Here is a 26234-nt window from a genome sequence, read left to right on the forward strand (position 1 = left end):
CCAAAAAATCACACTTTATTATTTGATGAATTTAGATCGGTATTTTACACACCTTTAGTACCGTTTACCTGCCAAAGCCACGGTAACCCAAACTTCATAATAGTCCATCGTTCTTACCTGTGTTGGGAGCATGCGCTGACAAACTTTCAGCTTTTATAAAATAACGAAGGTCTGGGGTTCACGGGCTCTTAGACTATTAGTGTAATCATATCAACTTTATTAGAAAAGGTTCTAGCAAAGCCAGATAATATTAAATATTGATTAGCAAGAGGTTCATCACGATTAAAATTGCTTGAACTCCTCATATAAATATTTTTTCTGGTGTATTTAGTACAAAACACAAATCAATGAGGTGTGAAAACACTCAAGGCTAGATACACATTGTAGCAAAACTTACCTTGCTAATGAAAAGTTTCAAAGCCTCTAATTCAGCCAAAAATTGATAGTCTTCTTCAACATCGCTTTTCAAATGTTGTAGTGTTTGTTTCGGAACCTTTGGTGGCGACAGTTCACCAAACACGCCAGAGAAAGACTGGAACTGAATGAACATTAAAGATATTGTTATATCATTATTTATTATTTGGTATCAATTAAAAATTTGGTCAAAGAATTTAAATACTTGTCTTGTCAAATACTTAAGGTATGTTTAAATACTTTTTTTTTTCAAATATAACTGTATGTCAAGTCAACTTTTCTTATTTGTGATTAGAGTAAAATATTACCTCTCCAGGGTTGGACAGCTGGATACTTATGAGGGTGTTACCACCATTGCTGAATCGCTGCTCAATTCTGTGTTTGATAACTTTGAATGTGTCCGGCTCATACTCATCCACGACTAATGGATAATTTCTCGCTTTTGCTTCAACCTTCATAAACAAAATGTTAAATATAAGTACTGCTGTCTTACCTGAGTACTGCACTATAATATGAAAAAACTGTAGTGACTGAGATGTAATACTTACAATACTGCCAAGGCTAGATACACCTTCGACATAAACTTCGACAATGGCTTCTGGAGTGTTGAATGGATCTACTATTGATAATCCATTCCATGCAGAGTTCTGAAATGCAATATTTATGAATGTCATAATTACTTGTAAATTAATTAACTCGTCAATATACCGAAATCTATGAATACCTTGTCAACGGATAGACCAAAACCAGCCGACAATACTTCTTTTAGTAAGCTTTCATCGACTTCAGACGCACCCGAGAATTTTAAGGACTCGGGGCTATGGAGCACACTAAATACTCCAGCACCATTTGCACCTGGGGAACACAAATTCGATTAGCTCTTTCAAAAATACGATACAGCAAATCTAAAATATATTATAGTTACCGAGGATTGATAAAACAAGAGTTAGGTAAAATAGAGCCATTGTTACACCCATATTTCTTGAATGCAGACGAATGACTGTCATATGATTAAAGTCTTACCAATAAGAATATTTAAAATAAATAATCATATTTTACATTGGCAGCCTCGCAAACGAAGACATTCTACTAAAATTCAATAATTTATTTTTATAAAAATTAATTGTAGAATTTAATTATATTATAGGTTATTAGTTAGCAGTTGTGAAATTAAAGTTAAACAAATTAGTAAACATCTACAAAAAAAAGTGGCAACATTTACTTTTTCTATCCAAGCAAATGTGCGAATCGGAATTGGTCGGCGAATCAAGTTGAAGAAATCTAGAATTTACCGAAACGTGAATTCATATAATTCAATCAGTTTTAAATATTTCATTCTTATCATTAATAAAATAACTACGGTAGAACAATCATGACAAACGAAACTGCCTGCCCTCCGCCAGTTTTGTGGGCACAGAACAAAGAAGATGTTTTCCTCACATTTAACGTTGAGGCTAAAGATCCGGACATTAAAATAGAGAAAAGCTCTGTTTATTTTAATGGTATTAATGTACGAGACAATAAAACATATGAAGTTACAATACCTTTACACGATGCTGTTATACCCGAAAAGAGCAACTTTGTGAATAAAGGTAGGTGCATAGAAATGGTGCTTCGCAAAGAAAATGTGACTGGTCGTTTTTGGTCATCACTTACGAGTGATAAGAAGAAACCACATTATTTGAAAATAGACTTTAACAAGTGGTGTGATGAGGATGACGAAGAAGTCGAGGATGCGGGAGCTTTAAATCTCAATGAAATGTTGGAGGCTATGGGCGGCGACAGAGGTGCCGGTGATAAGAAACCATCTTTTGATGATTTGGAAAGTGATTCCGACGACGACAATTTGCCGGATCTAGAGTAAAGTTATTTGTAGTGCTAGTGCCTTAAAATGCAGTTCAATGTGTATGTTAAGGTTTACACAGTTTTAAGTACCTAATTTTTTTTTCACATTACCAGGTGTAATAGTTGAACAGCACACATGTGTTTTAACTCATGAAATCTATGATTTTGTTATAAAAACCCTCATATGATCAAATTATGTTCTTTATATTTATTAGTGCATCATTTTTAATGATTCATAATTTTAGAAAGAAAACACATGTTTTGTTTTCTTTTTCATCCAAATTGTAATAATTTTTTCCTTATCCTTTTTTTATATAGTTGGTGAACTGTTTGGTTAGTAAAAAGAATTACCGAGCTCTAGTGATAAGCAAAAAAAAATTCCACACATCATGTATCAATAAATTTCAAATATTACATCATTAAAATTTTAAGTAAAATGGTTATAATGATGAAAATTTAGTTCACAAATTCTCAAATAAAACTATATTAAATAAGTTTGTATTGAATTGAAAAAAAATTTGATCTGCATGAAAAAATTGTTGGCCTATCCATAATGTACTCTGATGTTACTCCAGAATAAAAGTAAATTTAAAAATATATTTGTGTTTGAATTATATACCCCTGTAAATTCTACAAATAGCTTTTGAGCTTCATAATGAACAAAGGATTTAGACTTTAGATAACTGAAAGGAAGAGGTGGATGAGGGAGAGCTGGGGAAGGGAATTATTCAGTCAGTCGGTAGAGAACTAGGCATCAATCAGTCATTCAGCAGCCTAGGTAGTAATGAGTACAGCAGTAAGTATATTCAAGTTTAATAAAAGTTTGGCCATGAAATATTATACAAACCTATTGTCCCATAAATTTATCAGACCTCATAGGGCAGGGAATTCTTTAGGAAAAATTGCACAATGTATGCGTAACAGTATAGATTCACTATCCCCCTCACCGACCAATGTCAAGTTATAGTATTCATCTCGTTATATTTTCTGTATCTATAAATAAGAAGTTTGGTAGAAAGTATAAAGACAAGCTAAGTCTCATGACTGGGTTCGTCTTTATAAGCTGATGCTTATTGAATAATCGGGATTCATCTTATAAATAAGATGTCCTTTTATCATTCTTATATATTTTTTTCCTCAATTTTCTCCTGCTTTCTTTGTATAAAGTGTTTTTGTAAATGTTTATAGATAGAATATACTACTTAACATTGATGAAACATTTCCAAAATTCCATGGTTCCAAATTGGCTAGTCAGCGCTTTTTCGCACGGTCGCTGTTTTAAGCCGCGTTAAAACTTAGCCCTCTAGAGCGACTAAAGCTTTAAAATCACTGGTTCGATAAAAAAGCGTCACGTTTAAAAAGTGCTGCCGTATGATGATGAATTTTTTTTTTTAAATTTGAACGATTTTTTAACGCGCGTTAGAAAAGCGCCCGTACGAATAGGGTCTTAATATTGATTGAATACAATTTAGCAAATCATACATAAAAAGTTGTTAAAAATGTACACAACACATAAACACTTTATTTGGCCTCAGTTGCTTTAACAGCTAAATTGTATAAATGAAACTGCTGACCGTGTCTTCTTAAATTCAATGTAACAGTGATGCAGTAAATTAGTCTGTTGAGACTTTCACATTTAAGAATGTACGAAGCCCCTTGTCCCGGCGAAAATATTGGGGCTCCATAACTTTGGCAATCGAACATGAAATATGAAGGACCTATTCTTCCAAAAGATAAATTTTTTGTAGGGCTGACCAATATACCAAGTCGATTACTTTCGAAAAAGTATTCCAAAGCTTTGCTCAAATTAAACCTATCCGGATATGTATTGTAGACGAATCCAAATATGACTTTAGTAAAGGTAACCGAAAACGTGAACGGATACAAGCCATTGAATGTGGTATCCAAATCTTCGACAGTTATTTCGTGATTGACATCACCTCCTACTTTTTCATATGTTTTGGCGTGATATTTGTCGCCGCCGGACACGATGCCATCGAGCAGACTGCTGGTCCAGGCGCTCAGGTTGCAAACCTCCGTCATGAAGGCGGCCACACAGCAAGTGGCCAAGTACTGCTTGCCGCGGTGCTCCTCCTCGAATCGCGGATCTAAAGGATGTATGTTACCCCACAGTGAATAAAGATCACCGGGAAATTCGATATCCCAGTCCTTCCACATAGACTTTGGTATGCCTCTTTTGATTCCTGCATCGTTAAACGGATTCATTCGTGACCACGGTATCATTTCAATATTTAGCCAGTACATTTTCTCGTCGATCAAAGGCCTTGGTTTTCTGCGCCTTAAATATGGCAAATTTGGATTTTGGTCGGGTTTGAAGAGCGGACTGAGACGATAGTTCAGAGCTGAATGTTTCGGTGCCGATTTTACCGATGTCAGTTCGAATGTATAGAATTCTGGATGATCTGCTTTTGCGACCGTAGCTCGTATCCTCCGAATAACGGCATCTATAGAACGGTACAGAGTCCATGTTGCCACGGCACGTTCAGATTTCACTGGAGTTTTTGGTTCTTTACTTTCAGCCGTAACTTCCGGCTCTTCGTTGGCCGGCGGTGGATTTGGGTCGAAAAGGTGATAGTATCCATCCATACGACATAGAACTATACTGCAACCGGGGAATCTAATTATAACAAAACGTAGTCGTCTTAAAACCGCATTCAAATATTGTTCTAAAGTTTTCTGTGGATTTTCATTTATTACAAGAATTTTCTTAATATTGACATCTATTAATTTTCCCTCCAGTATAATGTTCTTGATTACTCTCTTTTCGCAGACTTTTAAATTCGTCGCCTTTTCAAATATCTCTAAGCCTTTTTCGATACACGTGTCGACCATGAAATGATCCCATGTTCTTATTGGATGCATAGCGGCCATTAGCATTGCAATTAAACTGACGAAATGTGAAGCCTTCACTTCTGAACTAGGTGATCTGTCATTGAGACAAGTAGTTCCTTCGATTCTGTACAGGCCCTGAATCTGTTGATAACCGATAACAGTTTCGCTTTTCGGTTCAGTATAATCAACGGAAGTTTTCTTGTCTTTGCGCTTGTCAGAATCGACTAACGTCTGTTTGGATTTACTCGATGCAGGCGCACCAGTTGAATAGTCGTAGTCCTCCGGTACTTTCATCCTTGGTTCTTTCAAAAGTCTTGAAATTGCTCGGCTTATAAAGTTCCTCAGACGGTGTAGATTCTACAAGAACTTCGTCCAGCGGCGGAGTCAGTTTCTTGCGGTACTGGCGTAGCTTGGATCGCTGGCGAGCGTCCTCGGTCAAGAGAATCCTACGATCCACGTCGACCGGCTCAAACGTTTGAACTTCGTCTTCAACAATCTCTATCGGCGCGAGCTGAAAGGTAATAAATTATATAGGCCGTGACTACAAGTTTCAAATCCAAAGGGAATTAATCAAAACCAAAAGTTTCAAGTGCCAATGCATAATTAAATATAGTACCGCAACTTCAGGTTCGGGCTGTGGCGATGGCGGCGGCGGCGGTAGCGGCGGCGGCAGCTCCTCGGCTTTCCTTCTCGCTTCTTCTTCTTCCGCTTTCTTTCTTTCCCTCTCTTCTTTCTTTCTAAGTATCGCTTCCTCATCTTCCTCTTCTTCTTCTGCTTCTTCCTATACCATAAAATAAGGAAAAAATGTGAATAGGTTAGTAAAAAATAAATAAGCTGAAAAGCACGCAGTTTAAAAAGATTTTAAATACAATAGAAGGTTTTATTGAGATAAATCGAATTACGTTTGTGTTATTGGGATAAGCAACGCTAACTGGGAGACGTATAATTATTTTAATATATATCTTAAAGGAAATTTTCACATACCTCTGCCCCTCCTTCTGGTGGCTGAAAAAACAAGAATTAAAATTTCAATCAAACAATGGGATTTACGGGTTTAAATATTTCAATAAAGATTTATACAATGAACAAACAGACAACAAATGTAACTGTGAAAAAACTTAGTAACTAGTCTATCCGCTATTCCACATAGTTATCTATCTCGATGCTAAATTTCATCCAGATCCTTTAAGCCGTTTACGTTAGTTACCTGCTAGCAAATATCCATCCATTTAAAGTTTCGCATTTAGAATTAATAGGAAGTAATATGAAAGAATAGCAGTTGTATTATCAAAGTTAATGGAAATGAGAAATTATACACATTTCACTGGCCATGTCCATGGATTTATTTTTGAAGATTTCAGTGTTTCAATTGATGTTTATAATAATTTATAATAAGTCGTGTATATAGTTACAGGCATGGGGGGCGGTGTGGGCGGCGGCGTGGGCTCCGGGTCGGGGTCAGGCTCGGGAGGCTCGCGGCTCTTGTCGCGCGGCGCCGGCCATGGCGGCACCACCTGCGTCACCGACACCGTCGGCGAGTCCAGGTTCACTGTGACACATTGACACATGTGTGTCTACACAATCACACATTACACGGAACCATCATATCATTTGGAAGGGGGAGGGGGTATTTTTAACCAAAATAAAAGAATCCTTGCTCAGTCTTATATAGTTTCTTCAGATAAATTTTAATCGGTTCAATATTGTGTGTATACAGAAGAAACGAGTGATTGATTTATTTTTATTATATTAGTATTTAAACGGCCCTCACAAACTATACTATAATTACTGCCTCCATTTGTTACTGAATTCTTGTTAGGGTTTTTACCAATTTTCGGTTGTTCCGGCTCGGGTTCCATTTTTTTGTATCGCAGCGGTATCGGCGGCAGATAGTCATCTTGTATGCTATCAACTAACGATATAATGTCACCCATTTGTTCCTCGTCGACACGAGACTGAAAATAATCATGGAAACGAACAAATTTAAACAAATAGGAATTTGTAACCGCATGCATAAAAACATATGTACATGCGGAATTAAATCTTGTCTATCATGATAAAATCGTGGGTTCATTTAACGTATTTACCTTTCTTACATCGTCGTCTACAGGTTCCGCAGCAAGAATTTCATGGACAACCTCCTTGCCGTCGCCATGACCTTTACTAGAGACCAAGTACTTTTCCCTTCTCTTGAACTTGCCACCAGGTAACTGCTCGTCACTTAGGGTACATACAATTTGTTTCTGCAAAAGTAGCAACATGTAAACAAGGAGTATTTAAAATTTAGCAACATTAGTAAACCCACTCAACAGTTACATACATTTTCGGCCAAGTCATGTCACTGTGTACATAGGGATGTACACAGTAACACAACTTCACTGAAACTGACCAGAACTTTATAATTTACCTTAGGTTCTCGCTTCTTTAGCTTGAGTACTTTAAATGCGTGAATACAAAACGGAGTAGTAACCGGTAGGTAATCCCAGTTTTTGGTAAACACCGACGCCATTGTTTCCGGGTTCAATAGCATCCAACAACATGCCTTGCCCACAGTATGCGATCGTAAACCATCATTAGTGCGTGGATAGCAATCAAATAAATAATACATGTCTTTCTGTCTCCATACAGCGAGAGAATAATTGTTAAATTCCAGTATACCACTGTTGTATTCACGATTAAAGAATTCCTCCAAGCCCGTTTTTATGTTAAGGAAGCAATCTTTAGTAGTAAACAGTTGCCCTTTTATTCTTTCTCTATATATTATTATCTCGCACGCGAACGGACCGAGATTGATCTCATTAGGAATGTTGTCTATCGTTATATCGATCACGACTTTTGGATGAGCACATTCGACATATAGTTTGTTACCTAAACGTAATATTTTTTTTTTTTTATAAAAGAAGGGGGCAAACGAGCAGCGGGAACACCAAGGTGTTCATCGACGCCCATGGACATCATTTTATCCAGAGTCTTTGTAAACCACGTGTTCGGAGGAGAAATTTTTGCATAGGTCATTGCCACCACAGCAATAGGTAAAGCCTGACGGAATTTAGTGTCTTCGAAACATCTGTCTCCAAGATGCATGTTAGCATTAACAATTGCGCAATTCTCATTTAAAATTCTGTAACTCATCATTGCTTTTTCCGCTTGAGTCAATTCTTTGTCCGATTCGAAATCTTCGTCTGCATTTTCGTCCACCATTTTGAGGACCTTTATAGGAGCTAGTACAAACTTTTGATCTTCTACTACACTTCGAGCCAAAACAACTTCAGCCACGGACGCTACATCTTTGACGTTTATTAGAGCTGCAGAGCCGTTTGTGAAGTTTGAATACGCACGAGAATCTCTGCCGGCCGGGTCGAAGATGTAGTAACATATTTTGTCCTTCCATATCACTAGCTTCAAGACGCTGTATAAAAAAGTTACAGGACATTATAAAACACTTGAAATTATTTTCCATGTGTACGTTTAACAAATAAATGATCATCTTACCGAGTAAGTAAGATACCAGCCCTGTTATCGGCAAAGAATGCTTTCAAACCTCTACACAGATTGTATACAGTCGGATCGAGAGACATCGTGTAGCCCACCACATCAGGCTCTCCCAATAACACTTGCATTCGCTTCCCGTTTAGATTCAACGTTTGTTTTTTACCGAATGGCAACACTTCGCACATGCCTTGAACAGACGAATGATCGTGCACTTTTTCTAGACATTGCAAATACCTGTTGTGACAACAATGACATTAGTATTACATAACTCTCATGGGAATGTGATACCTACAGGACCTTTCGAAACGAGATCAGAAATCCAGAAATCGAGAACAGAGTCGATGTTATGTACGATTTGTAACCTTTATCAGGTTTGCTTCAACTTTATTTAGACGACTTAAGTTTTGTGGATGTGAAAAAAATAATCGTGCAGACAGAAACACGAAGCTGCGAGAGATTTGGTTTATTAAATTGTTAGGTCCGACCGATTAAAAGTAACAAGCCAAGTGTTAAATACCACTGATCCCCTGCGTCTATGAGATTGTCAATGAGCTTCATCGTCCACTGCTTGGGATGGTAATGGAAGGCGAGGCAGTAGGCCATCACGCTCATCGTCAGCGCCTGCCGACCTCGCGACCTGTTGCCTGTCATTGTACATATTATTCTCTTGTCGTTCTCTTTACACACTAAGCAGTGAAATATATAATTCACAGACGCAGATTACGGTAAAGCCAATAAAAGTAAACTTTCGTCTTACCAAATTTACTGTCGTACATGTTGAAAGACCCAGTTAAAATGCCGTAATGGATATCAGCCTTTTTCTCTTTAGTGCATGGCAACACTGTTAACGAGTGAGTTTTTAATGTTCCTCTTTTGAGATTCGCTGGAATGTGTACCTTGAAAAATATTTCAGCAACATTAAATTGAGTGAGAGTTTTTTTTTTTTAATAATGTCACATTGCAATCTTGGTATTGCGTACATGTTCTGGCTTCGGAATTTCATCAAGTCCGCAGACAGAATCGTCATCTTTCAAATGTTTTTGTGTGCCTCTAGCCCTCGGCTTTCCATCAGTCACTCCTATAGTTGTGTACGGAAGATCCGAATGATGGCTAAAATCACCATAATATATATGTTTAACTAATTAAAAGCAACAACATATGTTTTATTGTAACGATTACTAAATATTTTATATCACCTTCTCTTTGCTTCTCGTAACCGTTTTCGAATTGCAGCGCATTTCCTAAAATGTATGAAGTTTTTATCATTTAAATTTTCGTAAAACACTATTTTATTGATTAGTTAATTAAACTTACCGACATTTTTTTCCAGCACATTTTTTCGAACCACAAATCCTGTAAATAATCAGCTTATTCATAGCATTGTTATATTAGAAACAAAAACAAATTAACAAGAATATATATTAGAATATGCAAATGTTACCTTGCTTTACGACGTCTTCTTTTAACTCCTTTCCTACTAAAATAAAAATAGATGTAAATAAATAATACACCAATATGAAAAAAAAAATACAATTATTTAATACAAATATTTAATAAAAATAATTTACCCCGGTCCGCCTACAACAGGTATATCGACAACAAAATCTTTATCTGCGTTGATCACGATACCACTGTGAGGTTTAACTAATCTGTAATGTTCAACTCAGATTTATTAAACGTTTCTTTCTGATTAATTTAATTAATTTTTGTATGCAATTGGCACATACTCGTGTCCCGATTGCGCGGGCAAGGGAGGTTGTAATTCTTTAGGCTGTACACTCGCTCGCTGCACGCCGATAAATTCCCCGCTTGTTTTTGGACTCGGTACCTTTATTGGTCAATAACATACATTATTGTTGCATCAATACACTCACTGCAATATACTAAGAAAACAATATACCCTGGCATACTTGAATCTCATTTTATTTATCATACGAACACAAAAACATGATTTTGATATAATTAATTTACAGTCACCTAGTTACCTATTTTGTAAGCTTGAGTGGTCCAAAGGTAGCCGTCCCAAACAAAGACAGGGGTCTTTGCAACTATGCACAAAGCGACATAAGTCTGCCGCATTTCGAGGTAGTTTTCGATACGCTGCCACGAGGTGTTGGAATAATATCCCGCCACCTATTAAGAATGCGCAAACTAAGTTAACTTTTAAAAGAAATCTAAAAGTTTTTTTATTAGAAGTCCAAAAACAGAAAATTTATAATAAATCTTTTTTCTAATTATTTTTTTCTTTTCCTGCACTCTTTGGCTGCTTATCGAAATGTGAAAGGGAAGTATGAAAAGGGAGACTTGTATTGTTGCAGAATTTCTATTTGTTTAAAAGTAAGTTGTTGTTTTGTAAGTTATATTGAAGTTATGATAGTGAATAAGTTTTTTTTTTTTTTTTTTTTAATATTGTTTTAATACCTTTCATATCGAATTTAGGACCCGTTAATTATACATAACTTTAACTTCTTTTATACCATAGTTCTTGTATTATTCGTTTATATATATATTCTATCTTTTGTAATATTGAAATTTTTATTTATCTTTATATATGAATTATTATGTTTGGTTATCTACCGCTGCAACTGGCGAGCGGACAATCGTAAGGGTTTTCACGGAAGATCAGCGCTGAGTGGTCCAGAGAGGAGCACTCAGCATACAAAGCTGAGGGAGGACCCTATCCGGTCAGCATTGCAATGTTAATTATAAATATTTCCTTGGTCTAATTTAATTTTTATTTAATTCTGTTTTTTTTGTATTTATAATTATTTTGTAATATGTGAGTTTTTAATTACGTTGTAATGGTGCAAAGGATTAAATGTTATTTTTTTTTTTTTTATTTTTTTTTTTATTTTTATTTTTTAATTACATCAAAAAATACAACATATCGAACGTTGTAGTTACCAAATTAAAACTTACTTTTAATATTGATTTATCTGATGGTGTATGTTTTATGACAGGCGTTGGTTCCGGCAAATGTATATCTCCAGGTAAGAGATCGTAATACCGCACTTTTTTCTTTTGTTTTTTCTTTCTGCCTCCTGATATGCCATCAAATTCTTCAGACGAAGAACCAAGGCCATAATCAGGAAGCGTTGATCTTGTTTAAAAAAAAATAATAATAAGTGAACTAGTACAAAAATGTAATATAGATTAAATATTACTTGTAAACCATACTTAAACATAATAGCAAATAGTATGGAGCTCAAAAGCAGAAAGTGATGCTTCTCGACGCCGACCGAACCGTCCACCCGATTCTCCCCATTTTCTCCTAATACTTGGCAGTTTGTTCTTCCCTGCCGAGGGAATCCCGACTGTCTGGGGTTATTTATGTATATTGCATAACATTAAATTTTAATTATGTATTTATTTTATTCATTATATAATAGCCAGTTTCATAACTCGCAAAAATAATCAAATATTTCAACATTCCCTCAACAACCCTCTTATGTATTAATTGGCTAACCATGAGTTTCTGAGACCAAAATTTCCGTTTAAAACATATCGTTATCTCTGTTACGTCAAAGATAATGACAGGGACGACGATATTTTTTACATAGTTTTTGTCTCGGAAACTCACAGTAAGTCTTACTTACCTTGACTTTTGGTAAGATGGTGCCATTGATTCGATAGGACAATGAGTTATATACCGCAACCTGAAATTATTATTACAAATAAGAATATTGCGCATTTTTGTATGGCTCCTTCCCCGCTAAATACTCATTCCCTCCATCTATTGCTTATAAGTAAATAGAAGTAAGACTAGATTTTGGTCTTCGGCACACATACTCATGAGACGAAACTCTGAATTACTTCCGCATCACTCCTGTCTTCCGTCTGTGGTCGTGGTATCGCACCGTTCAAGAGGGCTATTCGTGCAGTTTGCTTTGATTTTCTTTGTGGCCACACCGAGGCCATTATGAGGGAGAGAGCTCCCTAAGAAAAACCTAACGTTAACTTCTTGTACAACAAATGTGCCAACACAATCTAAGTTATTTTTCTTGATCGATAAAGAACTTACGTATATCTAGAGAAATCATTACCTAGTATGCATGGATGGAGTCATAGGCACGCACGTGTCTTTGTAATGGCGTGGCTTAAATGGCTTGGTTTTGAAATATGGACGTTGAACAGTCTTGCATTTTTTGTATTCTTTCTCAACTAAAATATTAATTGAAAGAATGAGAGTTTAGAATTATTAAATCTTTACTAAGGGCCCCTTTAAAGATCATTTATTTTGAGTGCGATAGTACCCATCCTATTCTAGGTATAAATAAAGGTAAAAAAAAAAAATCTTTAGTACTTACGCTCCTCTTGAAATAAGAGAGCTTCAATAATTTCTTGAACATTTTTACAATCCGTAAATTGGATACGTTTACAAAATTTCTTGTTATTTCCTGGACATCTACAGGGACTAAAATGAAAGCAAAAATTAAAAAAAATCATTTTCGTATTTGATTTACATTTAGTTAATAGAACACAACTGTTTCATTATTTTCATATCTGTTAATAGTTTTAGCAGTGCCGGCTTTAGGATCAACGAGGCTATGGGCCAAGGTACTGGCTGGGGCCTATGTAAGGGATGGAAAATCCTTAAATTTTAACTTTATCATTTTTCAGTTTACAATAACGCAATAGGCTAAATCGTAACCCCGTCTCTTAACACCCCACATATGAGAGTTCAATAAATAAATTTTTTGAATCTAAAAAACTAATACCCCACCAATTTAAATAAAATTGAATGAAAACCATATATTATAATCTATACAAAGAACAATTCTTATATTTATTCATATACAAATATATGAAAGTGACGTCATCCGTGACATTGTGACATTCTATTTTACCAAGTGTGTGATTTGATATTTTTCTTATTATGTTATAAAATTTGTTGTTGTATATCGAAAATTTTCAGAATTGTGGGGCCCCTGCCTACCTCGGGGCCTCGGGCCAGGGCCCTGCGGGCCCTGCCTTAAAGACGGCACTGAGTTTTAGGGAAGAATATACCCAGAATATCCATTAGATTTAGAACACGTCAATTGCACAAAATAATCCCCACGATGTGAGGATACTTTTGAAAACTATCCACATTTTCTATTTCCCTTTTAATTTCGTGAATGTTTTACCAGTTTTAGTAATTATAGGTAAAAGTATATTTTAATGGGATAACCATAGACATCTATATTTTTTTGAATAACTGCCCCAAACGCAACCATTTCAAGGTTCCCGCAATGTTCTGCGTTTTTTACAGCTGCTGGTATTTTATGCTCTGATTTACAAAATATGTATTTTGAACTTAATGGTAATTAATTACATTCTAATTTTTAAACTGAATATGACGTTTGTTTTTGCTTTTATGCAATTCAAATAATATAAATATTTGCTTACTGTTTTTTGCGATCCATTGTAAAATAATAAAAATTTCGTGATTTTTTATGCAAGAAATTACTTAAAAATTTAGTACATGATTATTAGATGAAAATAAAAGTTTATTTTGACATATTTCAATAAAACATTATCAACTGATATTTGTATGACTTTGATTTTAGAATTATAATGTCTTTGGTCAATTCTTTGACTATAGTCAAAGGTATATAGAATATATAAAAAGACTCAAATGAGTTTGCATATAAATAACATTATTTTTAAATGTTATTTTTTCAAAAATAAACTCTAATTGAAATAACAGACTAACTGTATAGCAGAAATTGTATTTAATTTGAGTGTTTACTACTTAATGTAATAATCTGTAATCTAATGTGTAATAATGTAATCTATTTTTTAATTATAACATATCTATTAAACCAAGAATGTTAAAACATGGGATGTGAGACTTTGTGAAAGAAATATTAATAAAAATAATTTTCACAAATTTAAATGAATTTTAACAGCTTTATTTTCATACAGTAAAAGGAAAAATCTAACACCATTATCATTAAGTTATCCTAAAAGTTAATTTTAAATAATTTTCACACCATGACAGATAAATCCATAAATTCTCTCTTCCTGGTTCGTGATTTTTTTCTTTAGTGTCTATGTATTAAATGTCTATGTAATAAATGTATTTTCTATGTTTAATAATGCCTTTATCAGCTCCAATCTTCCAGTATGTGGTGCATCTTCCTCGAAAATACATGAATCCTAAGTTGAGAAAAAACGAAATGACTTTCCAAATGACCTATTAGTATTAATACAACTTGATAGTTTCATTTATTTTAATATCCATTATATTTTTAATATGCAGTTTATAAGATATATGGTGAAGGTAGTGCATGTTGATTTGGTAATCTCAGAATATACCTATACATACTCTTTTTGATAATTCTGACCTACTTGGCTTTTTATATAGTATGTTTAAATTATTTTGAATTAGGAATGTCAGTATTATTTTCTTAAGTTTGAAGTATGTTATAATAAATTAATTCCGTTTAAATTCTCAAATAAGTAAGATGTCTAGTAATCAAAAATAACTGTTTAACTTTTATATACATATTTAATAATGATCCTGTATCAACTAAATTATATCCAATATGTTTGAGTAAGAATAAATATTTTCCGAATCAGTCTATAAGTGTATATTTGGTTTGAGAGTGATCCCATCATCAACATCCGCCATTTCAAGAGTGCATAAATAAACAAATTAACTGTCATATAATGTTTACTTAAGCAGTCCCAAAGGTAGATATTTCATACCAAATCTACTTTAGGTGTCTCCTCTAGTAACCATTTAACTCTGACAGTATAAGGATGATGAAAGAAATGGAATGCTTTAAGAATCAACAAAACATTGAATTGTGCAAAGTCTCAAGATCTTCAACCCTTTCTTGAGCTCGCTTCTTTTCTTTTTTGAAATTTTCATAAGCTTCATCATCAGTTTTAAGTTCTAATCGGCAGAAAGTACATGAATTTAACTGAAAATATAAAAAATTAGGTGTTATAAATATTATTTACTGTCTTATACTTTTTCTTTTTTACTAAGACACAAATGTGGAATATCAAATACTACCAGACTTGTTATGCAATAAGAGTAATTTAAGCACCAAAATAAAAACAAACTTTTTTTACCTTATTCAACCAAGTTAATATACATGTAGGATGAAAGAAATGTTCACAAGGAAGTTTCTTTGCCTTTTCATTTATTTTAAACTCTTTAAGACATATAGGACAGTTCTTTTCCTCAGTATCAATTGTGATTTCTGGCAAATTATTGACAACTTCCTTCGATGCAGGTGGTGGTAGGCTAAAAATTTTGAAACACTCATGTTTTAATAGAAATATCGAGAAAATAATGACCATAGCTAATACCAAAGTTTTGAAATAATTATATTATGGTACTAAATAACATAAGTTATCTACCTGGGCCATTGCATGTTCGGATTATCATTATCAAAACCATAATCCATAAGGAACCTTGCGATATGAAGTATGTGATCCGGTTGCTCGCCATCTGCCAATTCATTCCATCCCATCTCTTGAAAATAATCCATGTTTCAACACAATTATCGCCTTTTGAGAAACCCTTTCTTTGTGTACACTGTAAGTGTTTACAATTTTAACAAATCTATTTAATACAAGTCATTGCATTTTGACACTGAAAAATTTGTTTTGATAGGTTTGGCCACAGAGCATAAAATATTTGATGTCTAATTTGACTTTGACATAATGATTTTTTAAGATTTTATGGTCTCGTAACAAGACTTTTAAGCCAAAACATTTCGACTTTAAATTATAGAAAACGAAGGCCTACACGCCAATAAAAAAATAGATCATTGTAATATAAGTTACATTAGTAGTACTAGTATGTTATTGTATTACCTGTGTTCGTATTGATTTCCTTTATTTATTTTTACCCCAGAACTTCACTCTGATAAAAAGGAGCAGATAGTAGGCGAAAATAGAGAAGGGAATGAGGTTATCCTTAGAAGAAAAATACTCGTTGTATAGGCCTTTTCAAATATCTTGGCAGTCCATGGTCATCCGATGGCCAGTGCCCTTCCCCCCACATCCTGCTTCACCTAAAATTGTGTTGCGCAGCAACTCGTCCAAAGTTAAGAGCCGCCAAGATACCCAAAAACATATACTCAGTCCCGCTAAATTAGCGTAACACATGCCTCCACCCTCCACGTTAGCTCGTTTGTATTCCTGTGTAGTCAACAAGTTGATTATAGTTATTATTTGAACCGTAGATTTACGGCAAAGTTAGTAAGTAAATAAAACTACAGTCAAAATCTGTTATAACGACATCGAAGGGACTACTCATATTGAGTCGTAAAAACCGATAGTTGTAACAACCGGTGACAGGTATTAATAGGAAAGATATGTAATAACATTCAGCCAGGACCTTTGATTTTGGTCAATTTAACCGGTATGTTGTTCTAAACGATGTCGCTATAAACGGTTTTGACTGTACTATCTTACTAATATTATAAATGCGAATGTTTAGATGGAAGGATGGATGGTTGGGTGATTGTTTGTTTGAAGGTATCTTCGGAACGGCTGACCGGATCTTGCTATAATTGGTACAGATGTAGGACAGTCTGGAAGCACATATAGGCTACTTATACATTTTTTTATTTAATTCTGCGCGGACGGAGTCGCGGGCGACAGCTAGTTATATTATATTAGGTCCTTACATATGAAATTGGCGTTTTTCGTACTGGCCACTTTAATCACGAATTTCTCCTCTTTGGTAAGGAATTCCAAATTCAAATTTGTACAGCTATAGACTCATGTATTTGTGGTTCGATGACCGTCATTCATTTGTTTTTTTTCTTCTGTTTTTTTCTGTTTGCGTCACTCATTTTACAAAATGGAAAACTTAAAATATCGCATTATTTACGAGTACGAGTTCCGCCGTGGCACTAGTGCTGCGGAAACGACTCGAAGGGTGAATGATGTGTATGGCGGTCGTGTTGCAAAAGAAAACACAGTTCGTTTTTGGTTCCAACGTTTTCGTTCTGGAAATTTCGATCTGCAGAACAAGCCCCGTGGACGGCCTGAGACTCAAGTTGATAATGAAGAGTTGAAGGCTATTGTGGAAGCGGATCCATCGCAAACCACGTCCGAGTTAGCTGCAGGCTGCGATGTTAGTGATAGAACTGTTTTAATTCACTTGCAGCAAATTGGGAAGATTAAAAAGCTTGAAAGGTGGGTACCTCACGAATTGACTGAAGCAAACCGGCAAACGCGCGTCGACTGTTGCGTTACATTACTAAACCGGCACAATAATGAAGGTATTTTAAACCGAATCATTACCTGTGATGAAAAATGGGTTCTTTACGATAATCGGAAGCGCTCAGCGCAATGGTTGGATCCTGGCCAGCCAGCCAAATCCTGCCCCAAGCGAAAATTAACCCCAAAAAAGTTACTTGTAAGCGTTTGGTGGACTAGTGCCGGTATTGTTCATTACAGTTTTCTCAAATCTGCCCAGACTATTACGGCTGATGTCTATTGTCAGCAATTGCAAACCATGATGGAAAAGCTAGCGGCTAAACAACCTAGGCTGGTCAATCGCTCCACGCCACTGCTGCTTCACGACAACGCTAGACCACACACTGCGCAACAGACGGCTACTAAATTAGAAGAGCTTCAATTGGAAAGTCTAAGACATCCTCCGTACTCCCCGGACCTTGCTCCAACAGATTACCATTTTTTTCGAAATTTGGATAACTTCTTGCAAGGGAAAAAATTCAACTCCTATGGGGCAGTCCAAATCGCCTTCAAAGATTTTATTGATTCCCGTCCGACTGGTTTTTTTAGTAAAGGGATCAATGAACTACCTATGAGATGGCAAAAGTGCATAGAAAATAATGGTTCATACTTTGATTAATTAAATATATTATATTAAAAAATATTCGACTTTTTGTTCCTCCCATACAAAACGCCAATTTCATATGTAAGGACCTAATAATTGTAAGAGAAATGGTAGTGATATGGACCCCGCTGTTGATTTAAGAATGAAATAAGACCTTGAAACTAACATTCTTCAACCAGATAAGGCAAGGCGTTGAGTTGCGAACTAGGACACATTATGCATGCAAAATATACGACAATGTGTACACATGTACAATGTGGTCACAGTGTACCTACAGTTAATAAAGACGGTCTTTAATTACGATCGGATGTCTTATGACACTAATAATATCAGAACATAATTGATGATAAATTAAGCGAGCCTGGGAATTTCATATGAAAATCATATGAGGGGGTCAGAGATTATGTAAGATAAAATTGGGAAAGGCATGGTTTGGTGGTGGTGATATACACAAGAAAGGCGGTATTGAGACTAGAAAAACAGTAGAGAAAAAATGCGAGCGTAGATGTATGAAAGAGGTATGCCAGGATCGCATCAAATGGAATACTCCCTGCCTACCTTTCCGGGTCACGCGTGAGTTGTTGTTGTTGATTTGAATAGGTAGTTTTACCCATGCGCATGGGCAAGAAAGTCCACTGACCCAATTTTGGGTGCAAACTAAAGCCCTATTTCGAGTTTTCTGACATTAAAATAAAGCAATGAGAACACTTCGCCTAGCTCGACGTTCGTCATCGTTTGGTCGCATGTGTATATACTACATATATTGTGTTCGTGTAGGTAGTGTTTACGAGCTGTATTTTTACGCAGTCTCATATCAGAACGCCCGTTGAATAGTCGGATTGTGTGTGGTGATAAGTATTTTTATTGTATTACTAAAGGAACATACTTATTTTTGGTAAGATATTTATATAATATTTAAGTTTCAAATGAATTTTATAACCATTCCATTTCCATATGTTAATGTTATATCTTTTAAATGGTGGATTTCTTATTTGAAAAACCAAATTACCGTAACCATTTAGATTTAAGATTAAGTAAACATTTATATGAAATTCAAAAGTAATCGATATAAAAATGGCAATATCAACATGTAGGTTAACTATGTTTAAATCGATTTAAATATTACTTCTTGGAAACAAGATAAAATTTGTTTTTTCTTACATAACGACAGAATTCAAACTTGTTTACTGAAGTATTTTAAGCGTCCTACATTATCTTGGCTTGGTATAAACAATACTTATTATTCGTAGGAGTTTACTAAAACTCGTTCTCTTGCGTATGCATTACAAATATAAGGCAAGCGTAGTGCAACGGGTTTGTTACCGGTTTGAAATGGAAACCGTTGTGTTAAATTATCAAACCTACTCATGTCCCACGCTCCCAAGCATTCTTCGACCCTAAATAGATAGGTACGAGTACTTATATGACTTTCACCGGACGTAAACATGTGCACTTTAAGATGACATCACGTTCATTGATAAGCGCGAAAGTTTTATCGATTTAGATAACAATTTAATAGTAACCATAATTTAGGAAGCAAAGGGACGAAATGTTTACGTTGTATTATTAGACAATTTAAAACCGATTTGTAATAAATTTATTAATATCGTTTTAACTATCGTGTGACATCATTATAAACTAAATTAACGCGGTTGCACCGCAGCCTCCTCCCCCCCATTGATGTGTTTCATATAAGATTTTTCTGAGGGACGATAGATGGGCCTGAAGGTGTGTATGGCGTGTATAGTTCGAGTGTCAATTAGCACTTTGCTAACTAAACAATGTTCCTATTTGTATAGTGGCGCGGTTTTTTTTTAAGTACCAGAATGCTTCACTTTGACATAGAATACTAGAATATGATCCAATCCAAGATCCGATTTCTATTCAGCGTTAATTTTATAATTAGAAAGCTACGCTAATCGAAAGTAAAATATTTTAATTAATATCGTGTGTAATTGAAATTTCTCTAATAGAACGGTGGCACGAATTTAAAAAAGTGGACTCATTTACTTTACCGATACAGATCCATCAAACGAGTGGGCAAGGTCAGTCAGAGTGATTATGATATAATATATGTATGTCTGTACAAATATAAATACTACAATAATTATATAAATAATGCAAAAGTCTTGCGTTTTAAAGTATAATTTCAAATTTATGCGAGTTTTAAGAAACTACATGTGTACATAATATACATACATGTAGATATGATAAATCAGTAAACAATTGGTACACGTATTTAATCTGCCCTTGGCAGTGAAGTCATCAGTTTATTATACCTGTACACACGGGAAAGAGCGAAAAGTGTTCAGATAAATAAGTAAACATTGTTAAAAATAAATAATGTGCACTTAGTCATCTTAATTCAAAGTAACTAATGTTATTATGTAGTCATGTTTTTAGATGCTTTTATATCATAAAAACCTTGAAAAATTAAGAGTTAAGAATTAAGCTATTAATAAATTACCTACTAATTAATTGCTCATCTAGGTCTTATCATTGTGCAAACGAAACTGTGAATAGCTAGATATTTACAAATCATAAGGATATCGACTATACCTAGAGGTAATAGTCCTAAAGCAAAAACAGTGAATTAAGTCCATACAATACACATATTCATACATTATTATTTTATAACATTTATATTGATATTGATTATTAAGTAACCTACAAACGTAACCTTAACCTTCAATAGCATTGTATTTCGTTTTAAAAGATTAGATTGAGAATACATATGAAATATAAAAAAACTGTAATAATTTATTTTACAAAATATACAATATAATTATGTTGGTTCGCTAACGTTTTGTAGTAAACAGATATTTCTCAGAAATAAATAGCATCTCGCACCGTTTATTTCAGGAAAAATAATTCATCGATACTCACGAACTTGTATCATATAAAATTAAACCGAATAACTACGTGTTTTTTTAGCTTTATCACATTGTACAACCGATATGCGTTCACTGATACGAGTGGACAAATAAGAATGTGATCGGTAACCTAACTAGAGCGAATCAAGTACTATTTTCGTTAAACGATCGTGTTACCACGCGCCAGTTATTCAATAGCAACTAAATGCGTGTAGCGTTAATGTAAAAATTAATTAAACCTTGAAAGTCATTCGTGATAAACACTACATTAACCTTTGTTATAAGATAGTAAGCAATATGACACAATGTTTAAGAATAACCGTTCTACTATTGAAATACCTGTACGAAATATATTGATATCTCGGTTCATTCCAAAAGAATGAAAGGGATATGCTTTTTCTATTATTTAAGTGGAAACTCACGGTGATAAGAGAATGTTTCCGGTTAGGCTGATTGGCCTACCAATCAGTCGGCACATTGAGAAATTCTTTCTTAATGGGCCGATTGACCGGTAACCGGGAAACACGCATGTAAGGCTACAAAATAAACACAATTCGGAACCGGTTCATATGTATATGTCTACCCACGTTAAGTCGTCAGTTTTTTGAGCAATAACATCCATGAAAGTATAACTTATAACATTATTATATTTTGTAATAGAGTTTCGATAGTGGAAATCAATAGTTGGGTATACTGTTTCAATTTTCATATTACTAAATAACAACTTGCCTTATTATTTCTAATTTGTGGAGTTATATTTCTGTACCACGTCATAAATGATTCTGTCTGACCTTAATTCATAGTTTACTCAGAATCTTCGCATAAAACGATGAATGATGTAACGCGACTGATTAAGGACTGGTTTTCTATGTAACATTTTTTAAACTATCTGTGCCCGCGACTTCGTCCGCGTATTTTACTTAACCAACGTGCATACATGCGTAGGTGTATGAATGTACGACTGATGACTACAATTTTTGTGTTATAATAAAAATGCTTTATTTTTTGTTACAGACAATGGGGAACGTACTGCTTTCAATAATCTGGCTCGTGATCCTAATATTCATAGCATTTTGGGTCGCAGGAATAGCTGCGGGGATATACATTATAGTACTACCCTTCACTGTATGCATAGAACCTTTAGAGGTTAGTATTTTCCATTAGTAAAAATTAATATTAAACAACAACTTTATCGTTAAATTATACACTGCATTGCACAATTATTATTTACTACTCTCGTTTTCAATTTAACCGGTTTGATAAACTTTATTTACGCCAAGCTTGGGTAATGATCAATGCCTAGACAGTGTTTTTTTTTATTGACAAAGGATGATAGCCATTAAAAATAGTCCTTTTAATTATGACTAATAATGTTAAGAAGATTTCTAATCTATTTGTATTATTTTTTCAGGGCTTAGCTGATTTCTTATTATCAGTTGTTCAGTTCCCGAAATACTGTGCCCAAGCGATGGTGGAAGGCAAAGGTTTCAATTAATTTCTAGTCGTACATACATAAATAACTAATTAACATGTTGATAAAAAATGAGAATGTTTGTATTTATATTATGATTAAGTAAAAATGTTATATTTTTACATGTTGTATTCTATCCTTTTTTTCTTAAAAAAATAAAAATACCTCACTGTTTTCGTTGTTTTTTTAATTTATCATGGTTAAAATTATAATCATGCATCCCTCTCCGATCCAACATTTATGTATATACTTTTTAAGTACATATCACTAACTTCGACTTTTAAAAAAAAAATGTAACAACTTGTAGAACTATATTATTTATTTTACAAGTAACAACGGTTGAAACAAAAAAAAATTGTTTTAATTTCAGACTTTAATTACATAAAAAATGTACCTAACTTATGTAATTAATATGCACAGGTGGGCACAGTTAATCGAAAAGTTAACTTCGTTAATCGTTAATTCGTTAATTAAAAAATTAACTTCGTTAATCGTTAAAGCGTTAAATTCTCGAAAATTTAACGTAAGTTAAAGTTAATCGTTAACAGTTAACCATACCAAAATTATACATACTAATTTCACACTTATGTGGCGACACTTGTTTAAAATAGTAATTTGACTATACATTTATAGAATGTACACATTAGTATTAGAGACAAATATTATAGTATATTTCATTACGAGTGCGGAAAGCCTGACATTGCAAAGAGTTCCAACAAATGTCTTCCCGAGCCGAGGCGCAGCCGAAGGTGAGGGTTGACAGTTGGAACAAGTTATAATGACAGTTTCGTACGTGTACTAAACAACTATGTTTGATACAGTTGCAAAAAAAAATGAAGCAATTTAATAGAATAATAAAAACACAATAAACTCAACTAACTAAAATGTTTGGAAAATGGCGCCAACCGTAAAAGAATACAAACAGAGATTTTTTTTGTTTTCTTCACCCATTCTGGGTAGGCAAAGGAAACTATGCCCAAACAACCAAGTCTTCAGTAGATTATTTTTATTGATATGAAATGAAAATGAAATTTAATGAGATGAAATAAAATGAAAACTAACCTAACTCATTGAATCAAATCAATAAATCTGATATTGTAACAAATTAGAAGCTTCTTTTTAGAAATATTTGCATGAATCATAAAAACTTCAATGATTTTTTTTTTTTGTAAAAACTTCGTGGTTGGTTATTCTTTTTAACAGACATTATTTTGACAGTTGGGAAAGACAAGTTTAGAAAAGCTAAAGAAAAAGCACGAGTAAAAAAAGTATTTTAATACAGTTGTTCAAAAAGTGGCGTATTGCAGGGACGAAGAGCGTTCGGAATGTGGGCTATTAGATACTCATGCTTTTATATACTCGTAATTAAATATACTACTTCGAACCTTCTTTTGATTTTGTCCTGTTGGTCACGTCTTTCCCGGACGCTCTGATGCATACACTTGCACGCGAACTTCACATATTATACCAATTATCAACTCGTTCGTTCACCATTCGAGTCGCCGACAGTCGCCCAACATAGCTGAACTTACGAGCGTGGCGTGGCACGTAATTTAAACAAAATGACAGCACGTCTCAAAGTTTCTAATTTAACGATTAACGGACTTTTATTAACGGAAGTTGAGTTTAACGGAAGTTAACAAAAGCGTTAACACTTTTTGAAGTTAACTTAAAAGTTAATCCGTTAAGCAAAATGTTAACTTCGTTAATTAACGATTAACGGATTAACGAGTTAATGCCCAGCTCTGTTAATATGTATCAGCTTGAAAAAAAATTATGTACAATAACATTGTTAGTAAGTGAAAAGAAATTGCTTGACATTTCATGCAAAAAAAATATGTGTACTTTTTATATGAGATGTGAAGAGGACTAAGATATACAGAATTTATTCTTGTAGAATTACAATCGCAGATCTATTTATGAAACAGGTTAGAAAAACTAAGGTGATATTAATACTTATTATTTCATACTTAAACTTACCTATTTGAAACATAATATTATGTACAAACAAAAAACATAGTAGCTGTATTTAAAAATACTATCAGGTACTATTAAAAAAAGTTATCAATATATCTTCAATGTATGCCTAACTGTTTCAAACAGTTCAAAAGTTAATTTTTAAATGCACTAATATCCTTGTTACTGTAATGAGGTAGTCAGTATATAAATTTGGAAATGGTTAAGTTTGTAATCCAATGCTTTCTAAAATCTTTATTTAGATTAATTCAATTAGAGATGATTGCTTTGAGAATTGTTTGTGTATATAATTTTATATACTATATTAAACTTTTACCTTCATTTTATTACAAGTCATATGTCTGATTATTGTTTCTAGACATTCGCGAAGAGAATTGGCTTGCTCCAAATATTTTGTACTAATTTCCCTGAAAAACAAATAGCCAGTGAATATTTTAATATTTTTTAAAACATTTTTACATTTAATTACAAATATATATTTCATTATTTATAATCATTTAAAATATAATTCTAAAATAATAATAAATTATATTTTTACAAATCAATTATAATTCTTACTTGTATTTTCTTAAATCGCTTTCATCAAATTTAAAATCTTCCATAACATCTTCTGCCTTTAAAACTTCAGCGATTTGTGACATAAATAATTTGTCATCTCGCTTTATGATTCTAAAACGTACATAAATGTTTAATTTTATTTTTTTTCACCTTTTTAAAACTCATAAATGTTAACGAGTATAATAATAAAAGACAGATAAAATATTATTTATTAATTTTAAAATGACCGCCCAAAATTTTATTAATGTTTTCGTGCTTGATAAAATAATGGGATATAAAAAGTTCATTCCTCTCGCGTCACTGACCTGCTCAGAATATTACAAATGTTAGTTATTTTAGAATAAACTTCTTTGGCCTCTAATAATTTTCTATCAGGATCAGATATGTTTATAGCCTTTTGACACGTCATACTAAAAAAAAAGAAAATCAAATAGAAAAAAAACAATCAAGATAAAAGTTTTTCTTTTACAAAATATTTGGGGTAATAACACAATTAGTCTAAAAAATGTAAAAACTTTATTTTTTTACAACCAATAGCTAAGCGTTTGACTTGATTATGTCTATAAAGCATAAAAATTATTACTATTACTAAAATTTAACACATTCAGTGCCGTCTTTATTAAAACAATCATAGTAGCACTGAGTGTGTTAATTTATACAACACTATAAAAGGAAAAAGATATGTATTTTTGTATGTAACGAACAAATACAAAAACAACTGGATGTATTTCAATAATTCTATTATTCTATTTATTACTAGATTTTTTTTAATTACACGCAGACGAAGTCGCTTGCAAAAGTTATATTGTAGATTTTGGACTGTAATAAATATATATTACGTTTTATATAAAAATACTTACCAAAATGCAAACACAATGATAAAAGTTTGTCTGATATCTAGAAATATAATATTAAAAATATTTTCAAATTTGAAATG

The 26234-nt window shown here is 33.6% G+C and overlaps 4 protein-coding genes and 1 long non-coding RNA gene across 5 annotated transcripts; 1 reads left to right on the forward strand and 4 right to left on the reverse strand.

Annotated features, from left to right (window-relative positions):
• Positions 1-355: 355 nt before the first annotated feature.
• On the reverse strand, positions 356-1409 carry LOC123723224. The gene is made up of 5 exons (XM_045685799.1): positions 1340-1409; positions 1139-1269; positions 963-1061; positions 723-866; positions 356-538 (listed from the first exon to the last, which is right to left on the reverse strand). Exons 1-5 carry the CDS (start codon positions 1389-1391, stop codon positions 371-373), a joined length of 594 nt encoding a protein of 197 aa, XP_045541755.1. The 5' UTR covers positions 1392-1409; the 3' UTR covers positions 356-370.
• A 259-nt stretch (positions 1410-1668) lies between these two features.
• LOC123723226 (uncharacterized protein CG16817-like) lies at positions 1669-2457 on the forward strand. The gene has a single exon (XM_045685807.1). The coding sequence runs from the start codon at positions 1787-1789 to the stop codon at positions 2276-2278; it is 492 nt and encodes a 163-aa protein (XP_045541763.1). The 5' UTR covers positions 1669-1786; the 3' UTR covers positions 2279-2457.
• Positions 2458-3627: 1170 nt separating this feature from the next.
• Positions 3628-14011, reverse strand: LOC106718973. Its single transcript, XM_014513202.2, has 23 exons — positions 13993-14011; positions 12912-13018; positions 12648-12765; positions 12201-12260; positions 11524-11704; positions 10332-10432; positions 10173-10253; positions 10046-10081; positions 9919-9957; positions 9801-9845; positions 9585-9714; positions 9362-9500; positions 9122-9248; positions 8605-8838; positions 8071-8521; positions 7520-7993; positions 7200-7355; positions 6941-7067; positions 6525-6661; positions 6097-6117; positions 5729-5893; positions 5437-5623; positions 3628-5405 (listed from the first exon to the last, which is right to left on the reverse strand). The coding sequence occupies exons 1-23, from the start codon at positions 14007-14009 to the stop codon at positions 3781-3783; spliced, it is 4758 nt and encodes a 1585-aa protein (XP_014368688.2). The 5' UTR covers positions 14010-14011; the 3' UTR covers positions 3628-3780.
• A 1222-nt stretch (positions 14012-15233) lies between these two features.
• Positions 15234-16129, reverse strand: LOC106718324 (E3 ubiquitin-protein ligase RNF181). Its single transcript, XM_014512383.2, has 3 exons — positions 15961-16129; positions 15670-15844; positions 15234-15515 (listed from the first exon to the last, which is right to left on the reverse strand). Exons 1-3 carry the CDS (start codon positions 16089-16091, stop codon positions 15381-15383), a joined length of 441 nt encoding a protein of 146 aa, XP_014367869.2. The 5' UTR covers positions 16092-16129; the 3' UTR covers positions 15234-15380.
• Positions 16130-25302: 9173 nt separating this feature from the next.
• Positions 25303-26230, reverse strand: LOC123723240. The gene is made up of 3 exons (XR_006756693.1): positions 26158-26230; positions 25603-25707; positions 25303-25408 (listed from the first exon to the last, which is right to left on the reverse strand). It is a non-coding gene; the product is annotated as an uncharacterized LOC123723240 (long non-coding RNA).
• Positions 26231-26234: the final 4 nt, after the last annotated feature.

The sequence above is a fragment of the Papilio machaon genome, chromosome W (genome assembly GCF_912999745.1).
Source record: "Papilio machaon chromosome W, ilPapMach1.1, whole genome shotgun sequence".
Classification (NCBI taxonomy): domain Eukaryota; kingdom Metazoa; phylum Arthropoda; class Insecta; order Lepidoptera; family Papilionidae; genus Papilio; species Papilio machaon.